General features: G+C 34.5%; 1 protein-coding gene and 1 long non-coding RNA gene across 8 annotated transcripts in view; one reads left to right on the top strand and one right to left on the bottom strand.

Annotated features, from left to right (window-relative positions):
- The window catches only part of LOC105834520 (nucleolysin TIAR), a 532,534-nt gene that overhangs the window by 113,195 nt on the left and 394,116 nt on the right, over nt 1-25,223 (top strand). The window contains exons 1-2 of one of the 6 annotated variants that reach the window (XM_036295522.1): nt 16,544-19,924; nt 20,238-20,547. The exons of 4 other annotated variants lie outside the window; for them this stretch is intronic. In XM_036295522.1, the coding sequence (XP_036151415.1) occupies nt 20,296-20,547 (252 nt within the window). In that variant the 5' untranslated portion in view covers nt 16,544-19,924; nt 20,238-20,295. Of the gene's footprint in view, nt 1-16,543; nt 19,925-20,237; nt 20,548-25,223 lie in introns of those variants that run through there. One more of the 6 variants, XM_036295524.1, reaches the window with a different exon arrangement.
- The window catches only part of LOC105829157, a 257,974-nt gene that overhangs the window by 74,769 nt on the left and 157,982 nt on the right, over nt 1-25,223 (bottom strand). The gene's annotated exons all lie outside the window — the stretch shown is intronic.

The raw sequence follows: 25,223 nt of genomic DNA, 5'->3' as shown, positions 1-25,223 counted from the left end.
GAATTCTGTACGTAATTTATAATATAATATAAACAATACTATACACTTAATTTAAATATTAAAATGTTACAATAAATTTAACAGCTGTATTAATTACTACACATAATGATAGGTGTTACAAATAATATATTAAATTTATAAACAAAAATTTAAAATACTAAAACACAACATAGCGCGCGCTTCGCGCGCACCACTTAGCATTTTTATATTGAACATTGCACTTTTTTTTCTTCTGTAATATTACTCTCACACACTTTATCATATTTAATGCCCTTCTCTATCTCACGCTTCTTCTCCCCCTCTCTAAATTATTAATTATATTATTAATGATATTAATTATATTATTTTCATATTGTTCAATATTACTCTTACACTTTACTTTCTTATTTAATCCTCTACTTTATCTCTCACGCTCTCCCACTCTCCCCCTTCCACCCCTCTCTCACTCACTAAACACAAATTAGTGATTATATTATATTTTCATGTTTCTTAATATCACTCTTACATACTTTATCTCCAAACTTAATCCCCTTTAAATAAATTAAAAATTATAATATATTATATGTAATGTTACCTGTTAATTTTCAATCAATTTTCAAAACTTTCACTTTCTGGCGAACTCTTTAGAAAATTATTGTACGCGTCCGGAACTATAGGAAAACTGTGTTAAAATAAATAGAATTCTCGATATTCGATTAGCATTTCCCGTCAACCCTCAAAATTCAAGTTTTCCGGAAAATATAAATGTTTAAAAAATGTTTTAATTAATTATATCACCTGAATTCTATAGCAAATTATTGTACGCGTCCGGAACTATGTGAGAATTACGTTAAAATAAATAGATCAGTCGATATTTGATTAGCATTTCAGGTCTAGCTTTAAAAATTCAAGTTTTCCGGGCAAAATAATTGTTTAAAAAATGTTTTTATTAATTATAACACCGTAACTTTCCAAAAACTATTGTACGCGTCCAGAACTATATGAAAACTGCGTTAAAATAAATAGAACTGTTGATATTCGATTTGCATTTCACGTCTAGCCCTCAAAATTCAAGTTTTTCGGGCAAAATAATTGTTTAAAAGATGTTTTAATTAATTATATTACCAAAACTCTTTAGAAAATTATTGTACGCGTCTGAAACTATATGAGAACTGCGTTAAAATAAATAAAACTGTCGATATTCGATTAGCATTTCACGTCTAGTCCTCAAAAATCAAGTTTTCCGGGAAAAATAACTGTTTAAACAATGTTTTAATTCATTATAACACCGTATCTTTTTAAAAAACTATTGTACGCGTCCAAAACTATATGAAAAATGCGTTTAAATAAATAGAACTGTTGATATTCGATTAGCATTTCACGTCTAGCTCTCAAAATTCAAGTTTTTCGGGTGAAATAATTGTTTAAAAGATGTTTTAATTAATTATATTACCGGAACTCTTTAGAAACTTATTGTACGCGTCCGGAACTATATGAGAATTGCGTTAAAATAAATAGAACTGTAGATATTTGAACAGCATCTCACCTTTAGCCCTCAAAAGTCAAGTTTTTCGGGCAAAATAATTGTTTAAAAAATGTTTTAATTAATTATAACACCGTAACTTTTTAAAAAACTCTTGTAGGCGTCCAGAACTATATGAGAATTACGTTAAAATACATAGATCTGTCGATATTCGATTAGAATTTCAGGCCTAGCCCTAAAATACAAGTTTTTCAAGCAAAATAATTGTTTAAAAAATGTTCTAATTAATTATTTCACCTGAACTTTATAAAAACATATTGTACGCGTCCCGAACTATATGAGAATTACGTTCAAATAAATAGATCTGTCGATATTCGATTAGCACTTGTCAAGTAGCCTTACAAATTCAAGTTTTTCGGTCAAAATAATTGTTTAAAAAATGTTTTAATTAATTATATTATCTGAACTTTATAGAAACATATTGTACGCGTCCCGAACTATATGAGAATTACGTTAAAATAAATAGATCTGTCGATATTCAAATAGCACTTGACGTGTAGCCTTAGAAATTCAAGTTTTTCGAGCAAAATAATTGTTTAAAAAAAGTTCTAATTAATTATATCACCTGAACTTTATAGAAACATATTGTACGCGTCCCAAACTATATGAGAATTACGTTAAAATAATTAGATCTGTCGATATTCGATTAGCACTTGTCGTGTAGCCTTAGAAATTCAAGTTTTTCAAGCAAAATAATTGTTTAAAAAATGTTTTAATTAATTAAATCACCTGAACTTTATAGAAACATATTGTAAGCGTTCCGAACTATATGAGAATTACGTTAAAATAAATAGATCTGTCGATATTCGATTAGCACTTGTCGTGTAGTCTCAAAAATTCAAGTTTTTCGGGCAAAATAATTGTTTAAAAAATGTTCTAATTAATTATATCACCGGAACTTTACAGAAACATATTGTACGCGTCCCGAACTATATGTGAATTACGTTAAAATAATAAGATCTGTCGATATTCAAATAGCACTTGACGTGTAGCCTTAGAAATTCAAGTTTTTCGGGCAAAATAATTGTTTAAAAAATGTTCTAATTAATTATATCACCGGAACTTTATAGAAACATATTGTACGCGTCCCGAACTATATGAGAATTACGTTAAAATAATTAGATCTGTCGATATTCGATTAGCACTTGTCGTGTAGCCTTAGAAATTCAAGTTTTTCATGCAAAATAATTGTTTAAAAAATGTTCTAATTAATTATATCACCGGAACTTTACAGAAACATACTGTACGCGTCCCGAACTATATGAGAATTACGTTAAAATAATTAGATCTGTCGATATTCGATTAGCACTTGTCGTGTAGCCTCAAAAATTCAAGTTTTTCGGGCAAAATAATTGTTTAAAAAATGTTCTAATTAATTATATCACCGGAACATTACAGAAACATATTGTACGCGTCCCGAACTATATGAGAATTACGTTAAAATAATTAGATCTGTCGATATTCGATTAGCACTTGTCGTGTAGCCTTAGAAATTCAAGTTTTTCAAGCATAATAATTGTTTAAAAAATGTTTTAGTTAATTATATCACCTGAACTTTATAGAAACATATTGTAAGCGTTCCGAACTATATGAGAATTACGTTAAAATAAATAGATCTGTCGATATTCAATTAGCACTTGTCGTGTAGCCTCAAAAATTCAAGTTTTTCGGGCAAAATAATTGTTTAAAAAATGTTCTAATTAATTATATCACCGGAACTTTACAGAAACATATTGTACGCGTCCCGAACTATATGTGAATTACGTTAAAATAATAAGATCTGTCGATATTCAAATAGCACTTGACGTGTAGCCTTAGAAATTCAAGTTTTTCGGGCAAAATAATTGTTTAAAAAATGTTCTAATTAATTATATCACCGGAACTTTACAGAAACATATTGTACGCGTCCCGAACTATATGAGAATTACGTTAAAATAAATAGATCTGTCGATATTCAAATAGCACTTGACGTGTAGCCTTAGAAATTCAAGTTTTTCGGGCAAAATAATTGTTTAAAAAATGTTCTAATTAATTATATCACCTAAACTTTATAGAAACATATTGTACGCGTCCCGAACTATATGAGAATTACGTTAAAATAATTAGATCTGTTGATATTCGATTAGCACTTGTCGTGTAGCCTTAGAAATTCAAGTTTTTCAAGCAAAATAATTGTTTAAAAAATGTCCTAATTAATTATATCACCGGAACTTTACAGAAACATATTGTACGCGTCCCGAACTATATGTGAATTACGTTAAAATAATAAGATCTGTCGATATTCAAATAGCACTTGACGTGTAGCCTTAGAAATTCAAGTTTTTCGGGCAAAATAATTGTTTAAAAAATGTTCTAATTAATTATATCACCGGAACTTTATAGAAACATATTGTACGCGTCCCGAACTATATGAGAATTACGTTAAAATAATTAGATCTGTCGATATTCGATTAGCACTTGTCGTGTAGCCTTAGAAATTCAAGTTTTTCAAGCAAAATAATTGTTTAAAAAATGTTCTAATTAATTATATCACCGGAACTTTACAGAAACATATTGTACGCGTCCCGAACTATATGAGAATTACGTTAAAATAAATAGATCTGTCGATATTCAAATAGCACTTGACGTGTAGCCTTAGAAATTCAAGTTTTTCGGGCAAAATAATTGTTTAAAAAATGTTCTAATTAATTATATCACCTAAACTTTATAGAAACATATTGTACGCGTCCCGAACTATATGAGAATTACGTTAAAATAATTAGATCTGTTGATATTCGATTAGCACTTGTCGTGTAGCCTTAGAAATTCAAGTTTTTCAAGCAAAATAATTGTTTAAAAAATGTCCTAATTAATTATATCACCGGAACTTTACAGAAACATATTGTACGCATCCCGAACTATATGAGAATTACGTTAAAATAAATAGATCTGTCGATATTCAAATAGCACTTGACGTGTAGCCTTAGAAATTCAAGTTTTTCGGGCAAAATAATTGTTTAAAAAATGTTCTAATTAATTATATCACCTGAACTTTATAGAAACATATTGTACGCGTCCCGAACTATATGAGAATTACGTTAAAATAATTAGATCTGTTGATATTCGATTAGCACTTGTCGTGTAGGCTTAGAAATTCAAGTTTTTCAAGCAAAATAATTGTTTAAAAAATGTCCTAATTAATTATATCACCGGAACTTCACAGAAACATATTGTACGCGTCCCGAACTATATGAGAATTACGTTAAAATAATTAGATCTGTCGATATTCGATTAGCACTTGTCGTGTAGCCTTAGAAATTCAAGTTTTTCAAGCAAAATAATTGTTTAAAAAATGTTCTAATTAATTATATCACCGGAACTTTATAGAAACATATTGTACGCGTCCCGAACTATATGAGAATTACGTTAAAATAATTAGATCTGTCGATATTCGATTAGCACTTGTCGTGTAGCCTTAGAAATTCAAGTTTTTCAAGCAAAATAATTGTTTAAAAAATGTTCTAATTAATTATATCACCGGAACTTTACAGAAACATATTGTACGCGTCCCGAACTATATGAGAATTACGTTAAAATAAATAGATCTGTCGATATTCAAATAGCACTTGACGTGTAGCCTTAGAAATTCAAGTTTTTCGGGCAAAATAATTGTTTAAAAAATGTTCTAATTAATTATATCACCTAAACTTTATAGAAACATATTGTACGCGTCCCGAACTATATGAGAATTACGTTAAAATAATTAGATCTGTTGATATTCGATTAGCACTTGTCGTGTAGCCTTAGAAATTCAAGTTTTTCAAGCAAAATAATTGTTTAAAAAATGTCCTAATTAATTATATCACCGGAACTTTACAGAAACATATTGTACGCATCCCGAACTATATGAGAATTACGTTAAAATAAATAGATCTGTCGATATTCAAATAGCACTTGACGTGTAGCCTTAGAAATTCAAGTTTTTCGGGCAAAATAATTGTTTAAAAAATGTTCTAATTAATTATATCACCTGAACTTTATAGAAACATATTGTACGCGTCCCGAACTATATGAGAATTACGTTAAAATAATTAGATCTGTTGATATTCGATTAGCACTTGTCGTGTAGGCTTAGAAATTCAAGTTTTTCAAGCAAAATAATTGTTTAAAAAATGTCCTAATTAATTATATCACCGGAACTTCACAGAAACATATTGTACGCGTCCCGAACTATATGAGAATTACGTTAAAATAATTAGATCTGTCGATATTCGATTAGCACTTGTCGTGTAGCCTTAGAAATTCAAGTTTTTCAAGCAAAATAATTGTTTAAAAAATGTTCTAATTAATTATATCACCGGAACTTTATAGAAACATATTGTACGCGTCCCGAACTATATGAGAATTACGTTAAAATAAATAGATCTGTCAATATTCAAATAGCACTTGTCGTGTAGCCTTAGAAATTCAAGTTTTTCAAGCATAATAATTGTTTAAAAAATGTTTTAGTTAATTATATCACCTGAACTTTATAAAAACATATTGTAAGCGTTCCGAACTATATGAGAATTACGTTAAAATAAATAGATCTGTCGATATTCGATTAGCACTTGTCGTGTAGCCTCAAAAATTCAAGTTTTTCGGGCAAAATAATTGTTTAAAAAATGTTCTAATTAATTATATCACCGGAACTTTATAGAAACATATTGTACGCGTCCCGAACTATATGAGAATTACGTTAAAATAAATAGATCTGTCGATATTCAAATAGCACTTGACGTGTAGCCTTAGAAATTCAAGTTTTTCGGGCAAAATAATTGTTTAAAAAATGTTCTAATTAATTATATCACCTAAACTTTATAGAAACATATTGTACGCGTCCCGAACTATATGAGAATTACGTTAAAATAATTAGATCTGTTGATATTCGATTAGCACTTGTCGTGTAGCCTTAGAAATTCAAGTTTTTCAAGCAAAATAATTGTTTAAAAAATGTCCTAATTAATTATATCACCGGAACTTTACAGAAACATATTGTACGCATCCCGAACTATATGAGAATTACGTTAAAATAATTAGATCTGTCGATATTCGATTAGCACTTGTCGTGTAGCCTCAAAAATTCAAGTTTTTCGGGCAAAATAATTGTTTAAAAAATGTTCTAATTAATTATATCACCGGAACTTTATAGAAACATATTGTACGCGTCCCGAACTATATGAGAATTACGTTAAAATAAATAGATCTGTCGATATTCAAATAGCACTTGACGTGTAGCCTTAGAAATTCAAGTTTTTCGGGCAAAATAATTGTTTAAAAAATGTTCTAATTAATTATATCACCTAAACTTTATAGAAACATATTGTACGCGTCCCGAACTATATGAGAATTACGTTAAAATAATTAGATCTGTTGATATTCGATTAGCACTTGTCGTGTAGCCTTAGAAATTCAAGTTTTTCAAGCAAAATAATTGTTTAAAAAATGTCCTAATTAATTATATCACCGGAACTTTACAGAAACATATTGTACGCATCCCGAACTATATGAGAATTACGTTAAAATAATTAGATCTGTCGATATTCGATTAGCACTTGTCGTGTAGCCTTAGAAATTCAAGTTTTTCGGGCAAAATAATTGTTTAAAAAATGTTCTAATTAATTATATCACCTGAACTTTATAGAAACATACTGTACGCGTCCCGAACTATATGAGAATTACGTTAAAATAATTAGATCTGTTGATATTCGATTAGCACTTGTCGTGTAGCCTTAGAAATTCAAGTTTTTCGGGCAAAATAATTGTTTAAAAAATGTTCTAATTAATTATATCACCTGAACTTTATAGAAACATATTGTACGCGTCCCGAACTATATGAGAATTACGTTAAAATAATTAGATCTCTCGATATTCGATTAGCACTTGTCGTGTAGGCTTAGAAATTCAAGTTTTTCGGGCAAAATAATTGTTTAAAAAATGTCCTAATTAATTATATCACCGGAACTTTACAGAAACATATTGTACGCGTCCCGAACTATATGTGAATTACGTTAAAATAATAAGATCTGTCGATATTCGATTAGCACTTGACGTGTAGCCTTAGAAATTCAAGTTTTTCGGGCAAAATAATTGTTTAAAAAATGTTTTAATTAATTATATCACCTAAACTTTATAGAAACATATTGTACGCGTCCTTAACTATATGAGAATTACGTTAAAATAAATAGATCTGTCAATATTCGATTAGCACTTGACGTGTAGCCTTAGAAATTCAAGTTTTTCGGGCAAAATAATTGTTTAAAAAATGTTTTAATTAATTATATCACCTGAACTTTATAGAAACATATTGTACGCGTCCCGAACTATATGAGAATTACGTTAAAATATATAGATCTGTCGATATTCGATTAGCACTTGACGTGTAGCCTTAGAAATTCAAGTTTTTCGGGCAAAATAATTGTTTAAAAAATGTTTTAATTAATTATATCACTGGAACTCTTTAGAAAATTATTGGACGCGTCCGGAACTATATGAAAACTGCGTTAAAATAAATAAATCTGTCTATATTCAATTAGCACTTCACGTCCAGCCTTCAAAATTCAAGTTTTCCGGGCAAAATAATTTTTAAAAAAATGTTTTTATTAATTATAACACCATAGCTTTTTTAAAAACTATTGTACGCGTCCGTATCTATATGGGAACTGCGTTAAAAAAAATAGAACTATCAATATTCAACTAGTATCTCATGTCTAGACCTATAAATATAAATTTCCCATCTAGATAGTTGTTGAAAAATACTTTTAAAATTTTTAATTTAATTAATTTTGTCTATCTAAGATGCCAGTTACACCAAATCCACGTGCGCAGACGTACACGCATATATACGTATGTTTTGTAACAAAAAATTATTTTTTCATTAATTTAATCATCAGAACTATTGATAGAACGTCTCTAAACGGTAGAACTCTATAGATTTAGTCTTCTCTGTGGTCGTATATTCGAAATACGGTGAGATGCTATTATGTAATTTTGGAAGTTAGCATCTCATTTATAAAATTTTAATTAAAATAGATAATTCAACGGAACTATTGTTGATACCTATCAAAAACTGTAGAACTATGCTGGATGCAAGTAATTCTGCAGTATTTTTATGAGATGCTAAACTTTGAGATGCTAACTTCACACACGTTTAATCGGCATCGCGGAAAAGCGACAACAATACTTCGAGAGATGCGAGTATCGATGCCATGCCCTTTTTTAGAAAGGATTCTTACTTCCCCCCCCCTTCTCTCTCTCTCTCTCTCTCTCTCTCTCTCTCTCTCTCTCTCTCTCTCTCTCTCTCTCTCTCTCTCTCTTTCTCTTCCTCTCGTATATTTTTTATTTGGCTCTTTTTTCTTTTTCCCTGATTTTTTGTAATTAACTATCAAAAGTGACAGTTTGACAGCTGGAAATGACACGAAGTGAAGAAAGTCACAACGCACTTAACAAAAAGATAGCAAGACAGCCAATCAACATCTCGGAAAAGCGGCAACAATAAATTCGATTTGATTTAACATCTCCTTTTTTAGATAGGATTGTTATGTACAAAGAGATTCAATCAATGAAATTGTCGACAAATCAATGAGAATGTAATCAGTAAACGGTTAATCGACGATTGCATTAAAACAAATTGTTTAAGTTGTAGCAATTTCGGGTCCCCGATGGCTAATATCCGGATAATGAAACGAGGTGCCTTCGTCTCATCGGACTCAAGGAGGGTGAGAGAACAGAGGGATGGAATAAGGGCGTGAAGGCGAAGAGCACAAGGTTGGAAAATGTGAAGTCAGTCATAAAGAAAAGCGACTGATAAAACAATAAAAAAGTATTAAAAGGTAATTTTCGTTGTGAAAAATTAGAATTCATATCAGATAATAAAAACGAATTATTAAGTAGTGACTGAATAAATAATATAATAAAACTTTATTTAATAAGTTTTATTCTATGTTATAGTAATAATTTCCAGACATACATAGTTACGATCTTATATGTACTACATTATGTACTTCATAATGCGATTCAACATTTTTATACTACAATATATTGTTTTCTTTTTTTTTAAATATATATATATATATATATATATTTCAATTACATCTCATATTAATATTAGTTGTGCAAAATTATTTTTTCATTATTTAATTAAAGATATAAAAAGATTTTAAATCCATTGAACTTAAAAAAAAGAAATTCTTATAAATTTAAAATTGAAGAGGAATATTTTTAAAAGCCAAACATTTAATTAGAAAAATTATAATCTCCCAGCAATACCAAAATAAAAAAAAATTGCATTGAGAGTGTCATTCGTTATATCGCAGACAGGAATCACGCTACTGCACATTTCGAAACGTGGTTGAGGCGAATCTTATAAGAATACTTGACTTAATTTTCATTCACGAAGCATTCCACGCCGGCAGGAATTTCAAACCATTAAGCACTCGCTATCTTTCGGCGAGTTCGCCTTACATAACATAAAGAGAACGCTTATAATCGTGGTCTACGCGATAGTTAGACTGCACGCACTCTCTCGCGCCCACTTTCTTCTGTGCCGCTGCTACCCCTTTTGAACGAGACTTCCTTCTCAACGGTTCACAACCGAAACCCTCCTACCTTCCTGCACCCGATGCCAAACCGCCTACCAACCTCACCCCCTCTCGCCGTCCTCGTGTCAGAATTATTCCGTATAATTATATTCGTTTCGGAACGACACCCTCGGGGCTCGAAATTGAAATTAAGCTTTCTTGCTTTTACACGGACGAGAGAGAAAGAGAGAGAGAGAGGGAAGGAATAGAGGACGGAAAGAGATGAGCAGATACGAAGACGAAGAGAGATCGTGCAGCAAGAGCGGTAGGAGAGATTTCTCTCGCGTCTTCTCCGCGACGGGCCGACTACGGTTTTCTGTAGCCGCGAGCTAAGGCTCCGTTCTCTGCCCTTAGCTCCTGTTTTTCCGCTTGCCCTACCCCCAAATCCGCACGTCTTAATCTTCCCTGGAATTTCGACGCTCTCCCTCCGGCTATGCAAAGGACTTTACCGAGGGGTCGACCGTTCGTCATGCTCTTCTACGTATCCAGAAATAAGATGTCTATATTACGCACCCAATTTTGTATTTTCCGCCGTGAATTTTGATCGTGCGATCAACGATTTTATAGACTCATCCCCGATTTCGCATATTATCTGAGTTTTGTAATATCGTGATAAATTAATGTAACGATGTCTTTACATATATTAAACTATATTGTCCATTCATTAATTAATAACTGTTATTTACTTTATTATTAAAATCGATTAATTATTTCTAGTAAATGTAATATCTGTGTAATATTTGAGCATAATAATTTAAAAATTTCCGATTGTATGTTTGATATCTATCAGTGACCAAAAAATTATTTTACCGTTTTGCATACTCTACATAGTAATTCGTGCAATATTCATGCATCGCTTGAGAAAGATCGCTGGAACTCCGAGATGAACAAATATGCGCAAATACTTTCCAAACTTTTTACAGCAGCAATTTTCTTATTCTTCTTTCGACAGTCTTCTCCTTTGATTGCCTCGCTTCCTTCGCTCGGCTTCTAGCAAAACACGTTTAAGCTTGCAATTATTTAAGGTAGTTCACGGTTTCGTACTGCAAAACAAGACCACGGAGACAGAAACTAGTAGCGGGAAACTGGCGACTGTTGCTGCTACTTCTTGCTGATCCTATTTTATCGTGGTATATTGTTGCATGCTGTACTAATGTCATGCGGTTATGAAGGATAGAATGCCATAACTTTGAGCACGCTTTAACGGTACCTTAAACTCGTTACTTATTTTATTACGCTGATTTTAATACGATCACTGAGATTAAATAAATTAATAATATTATTTACAAAGTTTTTCCTCTATTAAAAGCTGTACAACTTGTCCTATTACACAAAATGCGGTAATTAATAATGTTCAATTTATAGAATGTTATTCACATACTCATTTTGTAGAATAATTATAGCAATAAATATATAATTTGTGAAACAATTTGTACATTTATTATGTCGTAATAATTAATTAATAATTAATATACGTAATGTAAAATAATATCTGTCCTTCGTAATTGTTTCACATTTATGACTTACACTTTTATCGTTTACATTTGGTTAGAAATTATGAGAGTTGTTACACGAGAGATTATTATTAAATGTAAAAGAAATTTTTTAATCGACTTCTCGTCGCATATTGACTGAACGGTGAGATTTGTAGCGTTGGCATAGGTTGCAATTTGTTTTCGATGAATGCGACTATAGCGATCGTAGCAGCCCCCAACGCAGTTTCACGCTGATCAGCAGAAATTAGCATAGCCAATTTATGTTGGTCTATAAATAACATGTTTATCGTTATAATTTATGTGCATCGCGATGTTCCCTATCGATATTTACGCAAAGCGAATTTTAGGTCGAAAAAGGATGAATGTTTTATGCTACATTATAAAGATACACATGATAATATTTTTTGTCCCTTTTAAATATTTTAGAAATCCATTCAATGTTATTTTTTAAAAATTACCAATCAATTGTTAAAAACGTATTTGTTCTTTTTTTGTTAAAAATATTAACTCTACTTATTGATGCCTTTTCCGACATATTTTGTTAATTTAAAAGACAATCAAAGATACAATTAATATATTAAAAATTAATAAAATATATAGCTATTTTAATAAAATATAGTTCGAATTCGCATCAGCAACGAATTGGAAATGAAGATAAAATCGCAATATATCACTGTTTTTCACCGCATGTATCAGCAGTTGATAAAATCAAATATTGATCAAGATTTTATTCGTAAATCCTACATATCAACTGGATATATGTTATTTATTACAAGTTTGAAACCATTGAATAAGTTATTAAATATATGTCAATTGATTAATATACATTTTTATAGAGATTGAGCGAAAACTGAATCCACATCTTTGCAAATGTAGTATGATGTTCGCAATTAACTTGCTCACGTGTTGATATCAGTACAAGTACACATTCAGTATGTTAATCAGTATGTGCCTGTGCGAAATTCTCCTGCGTGAGAGAGAAGATAAAATATGTGTTTCCATCAGAAAGTTCATAAATGGAGGCATACGCGAATTCTGTACTCCTTTATGGCGGACCTATGGAAAGTTATACTACTATACGTTCGCTGTCAAGTTAGAACGCTCTCATCCGAAAAGCGATCTGTCGCATCTATCAGGAATACGCTGTGTGAGGCCCGGGTATAATAGCCGAAAAGACCTGGTTAACTGCAAAATTGTGCCGCGGTCTCTCATGGAATCGCGTTGACTCGCGTTTACGCACAATCGATGCATCTCCATCCCTCAGCTCACCGTCGCCTCTGCGTGTTCGTAATTGCACACGCGATCACGGTGTACGTGTACACGTGTACGTGAGTGCGTTCGCAGATTCGGAAAACACGAGCGAGCGAGCGAGCGGGAGAAAGAGAAAGAGAAAGAGAGAGGGAGAGAGTCAAAAGGGGGAAAAGCCATACGAGGAGAGGTAGAGAGGATGCGTGGACCGAGCTTTCTCTCACGTGCGAGTGCGAGCGGTGCAAGCGAAATAGGAACATACGATATGCAACCATTTGCATACATATAGGGTCATTATAAATATACCGACTCCCTACAGCCGTGTCTCTCCATCGTCCAGCCCATCAGGAGCAGAGGCCGCTCGCGAACTGTCCGATTGCTCCGCTTATCCGTTATTGCGCCCGTCGCCTTTGCTGTCACCGCCTCTGCGCTTCGGGACGTTCCCAGGTCTCGGCGGTCGTTCCGGCTCTGAACAAGCGTTTTTCATGGATGTTATAGCGGCCGCGGTACTTCCCTGCGCGAAACACATCCGGCGAGATTGCACGGTACACCGGCTGAAGTGTTAATTACGGCGTTATCGCCGTCAGAAGCCACGTTTGTTTGTTGTGCATTTCTTGGTGCATTTCACGACAACACCGTTGCAAAATGTTCTGGATGATATTGCCGCAAAATATCCGGTGGAAGATTATTAAATGCCGATACAAACGCTATGTAGATAATTTATTTCATACTACAGATTATCAATATTTGATAATTTATTAATATACGTTTACAATTATATTGCAAACTTTTGTTAATAATCCATATAATAAAAAATGTGCAAAAAAAATTATGAATTAATGTCTTTGAAATAACTTTTAAAATATTTGCATATTCTATTCTTAGTGCAGATAAACTAAATAAAGATTTACGGACAGAGACAAGTTGCGTTCCGATACAGATAAAATATTCAACCACATCGCTGCCAGTATTATTGATTATAGTAAAAAAGTATCTCGGCAATGCGGAGGTGTAAACATACGTGTTGCCCAGTTAGCCGACGCATGCACGCGATATGCCGTCCTCGATTATCCGCAACTCGGCAAAGTCGATAAGGACCTTCCATGCGAAAGCGATAAGTGCGAATCGCTTTGGTCATCGCGAAAAAAAAGCATCACAAAGCATCGACAAGCGGATGTAACGACTGCGCTCGCATGACATGTGAAAGGCATCCTAATGGCGCATCTACTTCCGCGCGTATTATCGCGGCCTTTGGGAGCCCGTGGAAAAATATCCCGAGCGACCGTAATCTTGCAACGGCTGCGTTATAACGCGGATGATGCTACAAGCGCGCTGCTTGCGCGGGTGCATCCTATTAACATATTCAGCAACGAGTAGTAAACTCTTTTCTCCGCGTACGCGGGCACGAAACGGCGCTATAAATGGTACGTTGATGGGTTTGCGCCGAGCGCGTCAACGCTTGCGCCCCGAGTTAGGGGTAGATGCGCATTACAAATGCTAATGGGGAGCGCATAGTAGATGTTCCGCATAGAATACATTACCGTCTCGTTCCTCAGTCATTAGCCACGAAAATACGAAATTTCCTGGGCGCAGTGTGTACATCGTATCTATCGTGCTCGCGAGCCCGCTCGTTGATGACGACCCGATGGAAAACCACGCCGACCGCGGGTGCTCTGAATTATAGATGAGTCGCGAATCGCATTTAAAGTCTTTACAATTGTACGACTTTGCCTTCGTTGATCCGCATTACTATATTTCCCTTTTGCTTCTCAATGGCAGTGAAAATTTGATTAGAGAGGGTATTTTGATGAAGGAAATATACCTCGCAATATTACTTTTTGTCTTTAAAACATTTGTGTATAACAAAGCTAATAAGATAAGCGATATTTAATTAGAAAGAAAAATACGATTGTCTAAAGAACGATGAATAAAATGAACCAATTTTTAATTCCGGAGTAGCAAAGTAAGAAATAAATATGATTTTTTATATCAAAGTTTTTGACCTGCAACTAAAACTGATTCTGATCGTCAATAAATTTTAATTTATCAAGAAAGTGTTCAAAATCAGGGTGTAAAATATCTAATACCAAAAATGATTATTGTTGAACTTTACAAACGTATTCGTTTTTTCTCGATAAACACAACGTTGCAAGGCGTAATGATATTCTCATGTAAGATATAATCTATTTAATAAAAAAATTATTAATATCTAAAAACAAAAATATTATTTCAAATCTTGTCTTGATTGATTACGGTACTAAAAGCATTGTTGTTTGTTACATTTCTCAAAGATTTTGCCAAAATAATTTGTATTCTATTGCAGTATTTTACTACTGGAAATTGTAAGATTCGCATGAAAAAATATTTAAAGTATCAAAATCCACAAGACCTTCTTCATTTATTTAATTTGTATTATTTAGATATTGATCAATTTAATATTGTTCATTTTATTATAGTTTTATATTTTCATTGACACACTATTCTCACAATAGCTTCTTATAATAATTTTAATAATACCTTCTATTAATTTAAAATTGTTTTAAAAATCAGAACCAGATTTAACAGTTTAAAAACTGTTCAACTCAGTTTAAAAAAACATTTTTATTTGTCACTCTAGAAATAAAATTCCATTTTACTCGTCGTTCTCACCAATATAATATATATTATATATGTATGTATAATATTTTAAGAATTTTATTTGGTAAATTCTGGTAAAGTTTCAAGTAGTTGAATACCTATTATTATATTACCATTTGTTATAATTATAAAACAATTATTTGCAAATACGAACAATTAATAAATGTTCTATAAAAAATATTAACAATTCATTCAGTAATTAATGTAATTATTAGTTTTGAAAAGATAAAATTTCCGGAAGCGTGGACGAGCGGTAAATGCTGCGAGATTGCTGGGTGGTCCGATGGGAATTTATTGATGAATTAATTACAAGCATGTGCGTGATTCCTTCTACGACGATAACCGCCAGCAATTTTTAATTAACACGTGCGACAAAGGGAGGCAAATGACCAGTACTGATCGATTCATTGGCGCACTAACCACATACCTTTAGTCACACTTTTTCCTCAGCAAACTTATACAAGGGTAAAAAAAAAAAATATTCATATCTTCTTTAAAAGAGACTTTCCTCATAGAACTTTACTTATAATATTAAAATTGTATGCTTTTTAAATATTTTTTATCTAATAAAATTATCTGTAGTCCATAGCGGATTTCACACAAAATTGAAACTACACCAACATAGATAATAAGGATAGTTTCATTATTGTAAAATAAATAATCATCCATTCTCCAACACGAAGGATAGCGCTGAAACTTAACGTAATATAAATCAATAAAAAAAAAAAAACAGAGAATCCGTGCCACGTTAGAAAGGCAAGAAATCAAGCTGAACGCCAAAAAACAACAAGATATACATGACGACATCAGCAACGGAAGTAACGGTAACTGTTTCCGCACGAGAAACGGCGCTCTGCGCGCCCTCGGTCTCGGGATCGTCTGACCTACCCTCTCTTCTACCACTTCGAACGAAGGAAGGAACGAGCCAGACTCCTACCCTCTGCCACCCACTTGCCCCTCCAGCCTGACAGACCACCCCTCCAGTTACCGCTGCCGCCGCCGCCGCCGCTGCTACCGCCGCCGTCGTCGCCACCACCACCGCGATACATTGCGATACAGGGTTCTTGTCTCCACGCTGCCTACCTACGTGCAGGACCAGCGCTCCACCAAATCCATAGTCCATTACACCCTAGTCTACGAGACGCCGCGTCACACTACCACCCCGTATCCGTCTGTTCATCCGCCATTATCATTTTTTTATCCATCGCTTGTAACTCGCGCCGTGACATCTTTTCTCTCACGCCAATACTTATACAGTCACCGGTAGCCGCATAAACACAACACCACATCAGGACGCACGCGTACAAACAACCACGTTTGCGAACCGGTACGCGCCCCCCTCGTCGTTCTTCGGCGGCCGCTTGAGAAAGACCTTGTTCCAAAACAGAAAGGCGTTCGTGAAAGTGACGTTTTTGGCAGTGCGTGACAGCAAGTCCGACGATTGTGACAGGTGCTTCGAGTGCGTATGCTTAAGTGATTATTTTGGTGCAAAGGAACGTGAGATTCTTCCAGAAATACGCATCGTTGAATTGAAATCTGCCCGCAGAATAGTGCTTGTGCCCGACGGCAGGGTATCTTTTATGGCCTAGCGAAGAATACGAGGATTTGTGAAATTTCTAGCGATACTGTCAATCCGAAACCCATTAACGTTAACTTAGCACGCAAAAATTATTTCAATTATTTCAATATTTACCACTGTGAGACAGGAAAATTATATTAAAATAAATTTCATATAAATATCTGGTGAGGAATCCCGGTATATCAAGAACGATTTATTTTACATCCTTAGAAATTGAATAAGAAACGCTGATTGATATCTGGCTCTCGTGCCTATCGAGATAAAAGGATATTTTGAAGCAGCTGCGACAATCTCTGGATAATTCGATTGACAGGATAAGGCGCGCACCTGATACCCCACACAGTCTCTCGTACATCTCGACTTCTTCTCATCGTTTAATCGATTTACTCACCGAATCGTGTTTCGCCCTTTTGTCTTGATTACTCGCTCGTATATCTCACCGCAACACGATTAAATATTTCTAAGCGCACAAGTGATTATTCAATTCCTAGATCTGGTCCTGGAAACGTAAGTTCGTAAGAAGTAATCTTTACGAACAGACGTTCTCTCATTGCTATCAACTTCCGTGTTAACATATAAATAAACATCAGCTTGATATTCCGGGAATTTACGTGGTTGCAGCGCGCGCGGCGGTTACTTAAAATTCACGGCGTTGAGATTTCATAAAAACTTCGGGCGCGACGTTGACAACGAGACGCAGGGTGAAAGTAGTTAAACTCAAGCTAGTACGAGCCACGTGAAACTGGTCGCTACCTCGCCGGGCCATACAGATCCTGGAGGCTTGAAAGCCCCTGGTTTCCCGCGCACAGCAAGAGCGAAGCACACACAACCACCCCAACCAACCAACCGACGAGTCGACCCACCGCCACCAACCCCTACACACAACAACCCAACGAAGCATCCCCCACTCTGAATCGCACAACAGCCTGAGCGGAAGTGCTAGTCAGTCGGCGAGCGACCTTCCAACATTACGGGTTAGGTTCCCTCTTTTTCCACCCGTCGTGTCTTTAACCTCATTTGTACGATCGCGAGGACCGGCCGGTTTGTTTGATTTGCCCGTGAAGGAAGCAGAGAAAGTCGCCACAATCAAGGGTGTTAATCCTCTTACAAAGATCGGAAGTAACCGCCGCTTTTTATTTCATACGTCATATTCGCGCGGCAATAACGTTTAATCAGGTTTCTATGACCCATACTTGTCATCCTTAAAAGATATTTAACGCAGAATTAGAAAAAAAGAAGGTGCTATTTGAACGATCAGTGATTAGCGTTCTTCCAATTGTGCGTGTACCGCGAACGTCGTGTTTTTCCCCCCAACGCGTTAGTAAGCGGAAACCTTCGAGCGACGCGTGCGACTGCGAGTGTTGTTTACCATAGTCTATTCATCATCAGGAAGATTTTAATAAGTTTTAATAACAAATAATATAAAATTGCAAGTTGCGATATACGTACGGTAGACACATGCTGCAGTATTTTCAATTATAAAGCGGGAACACACGTTTTATGACTTACGTTGCCGATTCAACTGACATAGGGCTCCCGAACAGATTGCTCCGTTACAGACTGCTGAGACTGAAACATATGCTCTACCGACTATTAGAAAGACATCATCAGTTTGCCGGTTTATACAATGCGATGAAACGTGTTCAGTTGTACCATTTTAAACATAACGATTGAGTCTTGATGCACATCGCCTGTAATTTAATACTTAATTATTGCGATGGTTTGTCCTAGGTATTCACTTTAAAGGAAAGAGAGAATTTTTTGACAAGAAAATTTATAGCGGATTTTTCTAATTGACGTATTACACAGAGAAATAGATATTTGCAATCCACAACCATACCGGCATTCTCACTGATATAGATTACCCAAGTCGACCACGTGGCCGCGAAGTGAGCGTCGATTGCGCCAAGAGTACACGGTAAACACATTCCACCCCGGGACGGGATTCAATAAAATCTAACATATTTCTCAAAAACATTTCCTAAGAAATCGTGACAAACGTCAAAAGTAGTTTTCGACACGATCGCATCGTTCTGTGGTAAGCAACAGTGTTAAAATCGGTGTTAACAAAGTTTAAGAACTAAAAGCAGCTAAATCCGTTTATTAAAACTCATCTTTGTTCGCCACAAGGCTCTAGTGAGAATTGTGATTTTTCATTAATTTGTTTAAAGCAACCTTCCACGTGAGTGTCAGTATCGTGATACATATTTCAAAAGTAAAGTCGAAGTGAAGCGATTCGAACTTTCTCCGTTGATTGTCAAAGCTTGATCCAAGAAGATTTTGAACAGATCAAGGATCAGCGTTTGTCACGAGCAAGTTCAGAGTAAATCACCCCAAGTTAACAACAAAGTAGCAAAATCCCGTCCGCAGGCAATCGTGAGTTTAAAGAGGCCCAAGTTGAGGTTGTTCAGCCCGGCTCAACGATCGACGTCAACAGGACGTATCAACAAGCCCCCCAGCAAGGAGGGTGGGTGCAGTGGTGCAGTGGTTGCCGGAGAGCCAGCGAGCTTGGGGTGGCCTCGTCCACAGGCGCCTTGGCACCAAGCACACCGGGCCCCGGGGCTGCGGTGGTGGGTTGCCTGGTTGGGGTGTACCCGTGTTCTCCCTCCTCCACGGGGCCCAGGGGCCCCCTAACTCATCATCTTCAGGCTATCCCGAATCAACAACAGCCAATCGGCTGCCGTGCCTGTTGCTGCGTACATAATAACCACCAGCCAACTTCGGTCCAGCTTACCAGCCAGCGGGGCGGTCTATCGCTGAGGGTAGCGAGGGTGGCGTCCACCACCTCCGTCCGAGCCGCCCCCTACGCCCATCCCCAGCACCAGGGGCTGGGGCAGGAGTGCAGGTAATGATAAATCATTAAACATACATTGTAGCTTCACTTCGACACGTATTACTACCCCTTACTACTACTACCACTACTAGTACCACTACCACTACTTCTACCTCTACTACTACCACCACTACTACCACTACTAGTGCTACTGCTACGCTTCTACTCTGCTCGTCGTCGTCGTCGACAGTACTTGACAAAAGTATAATATATTAAAAGTAATAATATATATGTAGTAGCACGCCGAAATTAAAAAAAAAAAACAAACAAAAACACCGTTGATGGAGTAAAGAAAGTTATCCAAAACAAAAAACGCACGAAAAAGGTGTAGGGAGGAGACGGGGGCATTGGGTGGAGGTGGTGCGCACATCCTCGGCAGCCCGATGCTGTTCGTCCCGTTCACGGTACCTACCTTCCCTGCGACGCATCATCAGACGACTCATCCTGCGCATCAGTCGCATCATCAACAGCTGCAGACCAACAACCAGAATCCAGTGCAGCAACCGCAGCAGCTCACCCAGTTGAATCAGCTGAGCCATCTAAATCATCAAGGCATCGTGCCGGCGACGACCAATCAGCCGACTATACACAGCACCAGCTGTTCGCCGCAGCAACAAGCAACGACACCAAATAAGGTAAAAGATTCGATTGCTTAACGTGTCCATACAAAAGAAAATTTTCTAAATTAGTCGAAGAACATCAACTTGTTTGGGGAATACATTTTGTAAACAGTTACCGCTGCAAATCATAATAATTATATTGTTGAATTTCATACCTATATGTGTTAATTATATTAAACACGCATATATGCTGTGTTAGGAAAAGAGTGTTATTATAATAGCACGTTATTACATACATATGGAAATGATGACTGATTATCATATATAACATGATTATCTGCACATAAACAGATTCAGATTAATCGAGCAAAATGTGTGTTTGACTTTATAAAATTCCTACTCAGTTTTCTTTAATGCAATATATTTAGTCTTTTGATAATCTCAGCAGATTTTATTTTATTATACTTTCTATATATAGTACCAATAAAGTTACTCAAATATTTTATAAAAAAACATTGCTACATTGCCATTAGAGTAATACTAATAAAGCGACAATAAGAGATACATTACGTGATTCTCAATTATTTTTATAAAAATGTAATACTGGATAGTATTAAATTGATCAATAATTATTATTTATTTTGAATATTAAAAGTAGAAATAACAGTGCTTTTAATACTTAAAATAAGTAATAATTACTGGTCAATTTAATACTAACATTATATTTTTATAAGGATAATACGGCTCAATATCAACGTCATATATTATTGCGTTATTATAGTCTAATCATTCCATAACTCAAATATTAAAAATATAAATTTTTCTAATTAAACGTAAATAATCATCAATAATAAATAAAAAAGTACTAAAAAAAATTAAGTAATAAGTATCTGTCATATAAAATTAGAAAAGAATTAAATTAAGGAAAGTATTTACATACAGAGTAGTAATTATATGAAAAATACTTACCACTTATTGTTAGTTATTCTTTAAAATACAGTTTTATTTATTATTGATCACACATTTTCAACACATATATAAACGTCCACACACACATACACACATACAGCTGATATAATCTGTATATGCAAAAAATTCATCTTCATTCTTAACAATATTGTTCCATCCAAGAATGGACAAAAATTTTAAATTACGTTACACATAATATATCAAACATGATTATGTGCAAAAAAGTTGCCTCGCAATTTTTTTGTATAATATTTAAAAGTTGGTATATACGAATATAAGCATAGTAGATGCGTAGCAAGCGTAAAACTGAACGAATTGTTTCGATCAAAATAACGCATATCTACGTTTAATATCGCTCGTAATATCGGTATCACGATAAAAGTTTCGAAGCTCACTAATAGATATTTATTAATATTAAGGCCGACAGCCACGATCTCTAATCTATGTAACGAGGATTTTCCTTCTGGCCGTTCTATGAACCTGAACGACCTTTTTTCTTACCGGTATCGCCTGTGGTGTCGGGATTGTTTCTTCATTTTTCTCGTCCGCGCTTTCTCGCAGTCATGCGTTTTTATTATTCTGGCGTAGATTCAAGTCAATTTTCTTTAGCAAGCCATAACTCGCCAAAAGCTTCTCCCGAGAAGTACGGCGGCCGATGCGCCATAGTACGAGCAAGACGTCACGGTGTTGGCAGAAGGAACACGGTTTAATTCTTGAAGTCTGGCAATCCACGGGTGGTGCTTCCTTTTCCGGAGGTTCGTCTTCGTGTAGTCTCTGTAGCTGTAGCACAGTTTGGAAAGAGCTTCAACCCTTTCCGCTCTTGGCGCCGACACGCCAATGAGGAGAAAATATGTATCGCACAAATTATCAATTATAATGTGCTAAAGAATTTCTATTTCCTTTATGAAAAAGTATTGATTTACAATATTAATCAATTATACAATTTTTTTAAATCTAGTCTTACATTTTTATCTATTTTATAAAAAAGTACACATGTTTTCTTTAAATATGAATTAAAAATAAACTAACTTTTGTAAGATTACGATTAAAGAAAATGTAAAATTAAACGCTCAAACAAAATGTTTAAACGAAGCATGCATCATAAAAAGAAAGAAAGACTTTTCGTGTTTTGAAGAAAAATCTCTATGAGATTTTGTGATGATGAAGAAAGATTGATAGGCCCTAAATAAATGAAAACGTTTACGTGTATTTAACGTACTCTAAGTGAAACGTTTGATCGATAAACGATGTGTGAAGTGACTCTTACGTCACTCTATGTATATTACGTTGAATATACTATACATCTATTTCCATTATGCCGCATATAAGTACACGTCGTGTAATGCACGTGAAAATGTCGCTGACTTAATATACGTAGTGAAGTCACATACGCACGCGCACGCGCACGCACTAGTAACGTTTATGCATTACATATGTGTATATTTACATAACGGTAATGTATATTCTGTTGTATACATGCATGGCGTTATATATGTGCGAGCCACGACATCCGTATGTATTACAAATTCGGAGTGTCTACGTGACTGTAAAATGTGTGTTCACGTTCTGTGTACACCGCTTCTTGAACTGCACGTATAAATTTCTATAATCTAGAATAGCCTGAAAGCGCGCTCAAATATGAAATGATAACTTTCTACGTATACATGATTTTTATTCAAGTGTAGCTGAAAAGATTATTTTATGCATATTTTGTTGTAAACTATTACTATAATAAACAAATTATTAATATTAAAATGTATTAAATTATCATTTCTGTTTTATTTTTAAATACGATTATTTTATTACAACTAATTTCAATGCAATTAATTAAAAAAATCAATGTTTAATTAAAATATAATTAATCCAAGAATCAAACCGTATTTAATTAAAACTCAGACATACAGCTCTGTAGGTCCATTTTTATCCGAATAAAAAAAAATATAATTACAAGTGTTAGATATTCTTTTATTAATATATAAGAAGAAATGCGATAACACCTGTTGCCAAGTATTTATCATCAATATTTAATCATGATGTGATAGCATTATCTTTTATTGATGTAAGTTATTAAGTACACATTCTAATACGTCTTATAAATTTATGAAATATATCTATCATGGCACTATATTCATCGTCATCTCATATTTTACGCAAGGCTAATCTTCCTACTTATACTATAATCTGTATTATTTTCGTAAAGTAAAAAATATAAATAATATTTAGAAAACAAATCTAAACAAAAATTAATAAATTATTATAAAAATATACTATATAAGATTATTATTTGAAAAATGCGAGCATAATTATCGCTATTGAAGTAAAATTCGTAGGGAGGTATCGCTGTAAAATAAGCGGAAGGCGCTTTCTCATCCAATAAAGGGTTACAACTTCGCAGGTAGGCCTTTACGAAAGATGCGAAGTACGAAGAGCAATGAGGGGAAGTGGGGGAAAATACCAGAATTTCTAAAGCGAAGGAAATAGCTGCTAGTGGGTGGGGACGGGAGGCAGGAAGACTTTGAGAGTTGTTCGCGTAACTTTATTAATTAAAGGCCGTTAGTCCTTGTTGCTCGATACACCTTATATAGCCGCCACGGTCATGGTTCTCTTGTACAAAGAACAAGCTTCTCGTCCCTTTTCTTCCCCTATGCTTCTTGGCGCCTTCGTCAACGAGCTTATCCGCGTATCGATCATCGTCACTATCCACTATAGTAAATAGGGCCTTACTAGGTACTTATTCCTTTTTATGTTATCGCTTTTCATCGCTTGCGTAAACAATCTCTTTAAGCGCATTTCAATCAGTCCTTCTGTTAACTTTATAAGATAAAATACGTAATATAATACAACTACGTTGATATATTAATTACAACTTTAATATAGCGAAATAATTACTAAACTTTTATTTGGATTAAGATTTAAGTCATATAAGTTAACTATTATTTAAACTATTTTTCATAAAAATATATCCAATTATGCTAATGTAAGCTGGAAAATGATTAAGAAACTATAGCGCAGCAAACTCTCATTAAATATCAATAAACACAAGTAGTTGTAATTATCGGATAACAATTCAATAACAAAAAGACTAACTTTTTAAAGTAATTATTGATATTCTTCATTAAAAATATTTAAAACATTTTATTACTAGTACATTCGCAAAAACATTACAACACTGCGCAGTCTTATATTGATTTAAATTTTTTCAATCATTTTTATTATAATGGATGAATTAAAAGTTTTTAGAAGAAAGAAAACGTTATAGAAATAATTTTAGAAAGTTATAGTGTTGTGATTACGAAACTTTTTTATGCTACTGAATTGTTTGATTTTCGAGTAACATTTTCATTGTTGCATACGTTTTGCCGTACAGAAAAGACGAAATATGGGCTGTGCGTATTATTTTTTAATTTACTTGTTTCCTCTTCAGTTTCTTTTCTCACATGTAATCATAAATGTTCAATTTCAGCATTCCATAGTGTCATGATTCAATGTGATGTCCACGAAGTATTAAACTGAAAGACAAGTACTGAACGCGCTATCGAGAGTTCTTCCTACCCATATTACACCAAAGAAAAAGGCGACTCATTCGCGCCACTTCATCGTCTCATGTCCTCCGCGTTGCCTCCGACGCAACAGCTCCGACATCCATCATCATCACCATCTATCGTCGTTTTTCGAGCAAAGAAACTGTCTCACGATTGTCGCGCAATATCGTACAAACTCTTTTTACATTGTAACGTTTATTTTACGCTTTAAGTTCCGTTAGCACCAATGCGCGAGAAACA

Source organism: Monomorium pharaonis, chromosome 1 (genome assembly GCF_013373865.1).
Source record: "Monomorium pharaonis isolate MP-MQ-018 chromosome 1, ASM1337386v2, whole genome shotgun sequence".
Lineage (NCBI taxonomy): Eukaryota > Metazoa > Arthropoda > Insecta > Hymenoptera > Formicidae > Monomorium > Monomorium pharaonis.
This window is presented reverse-complemented; position numbering and strand designations above follow the sequence as displayed.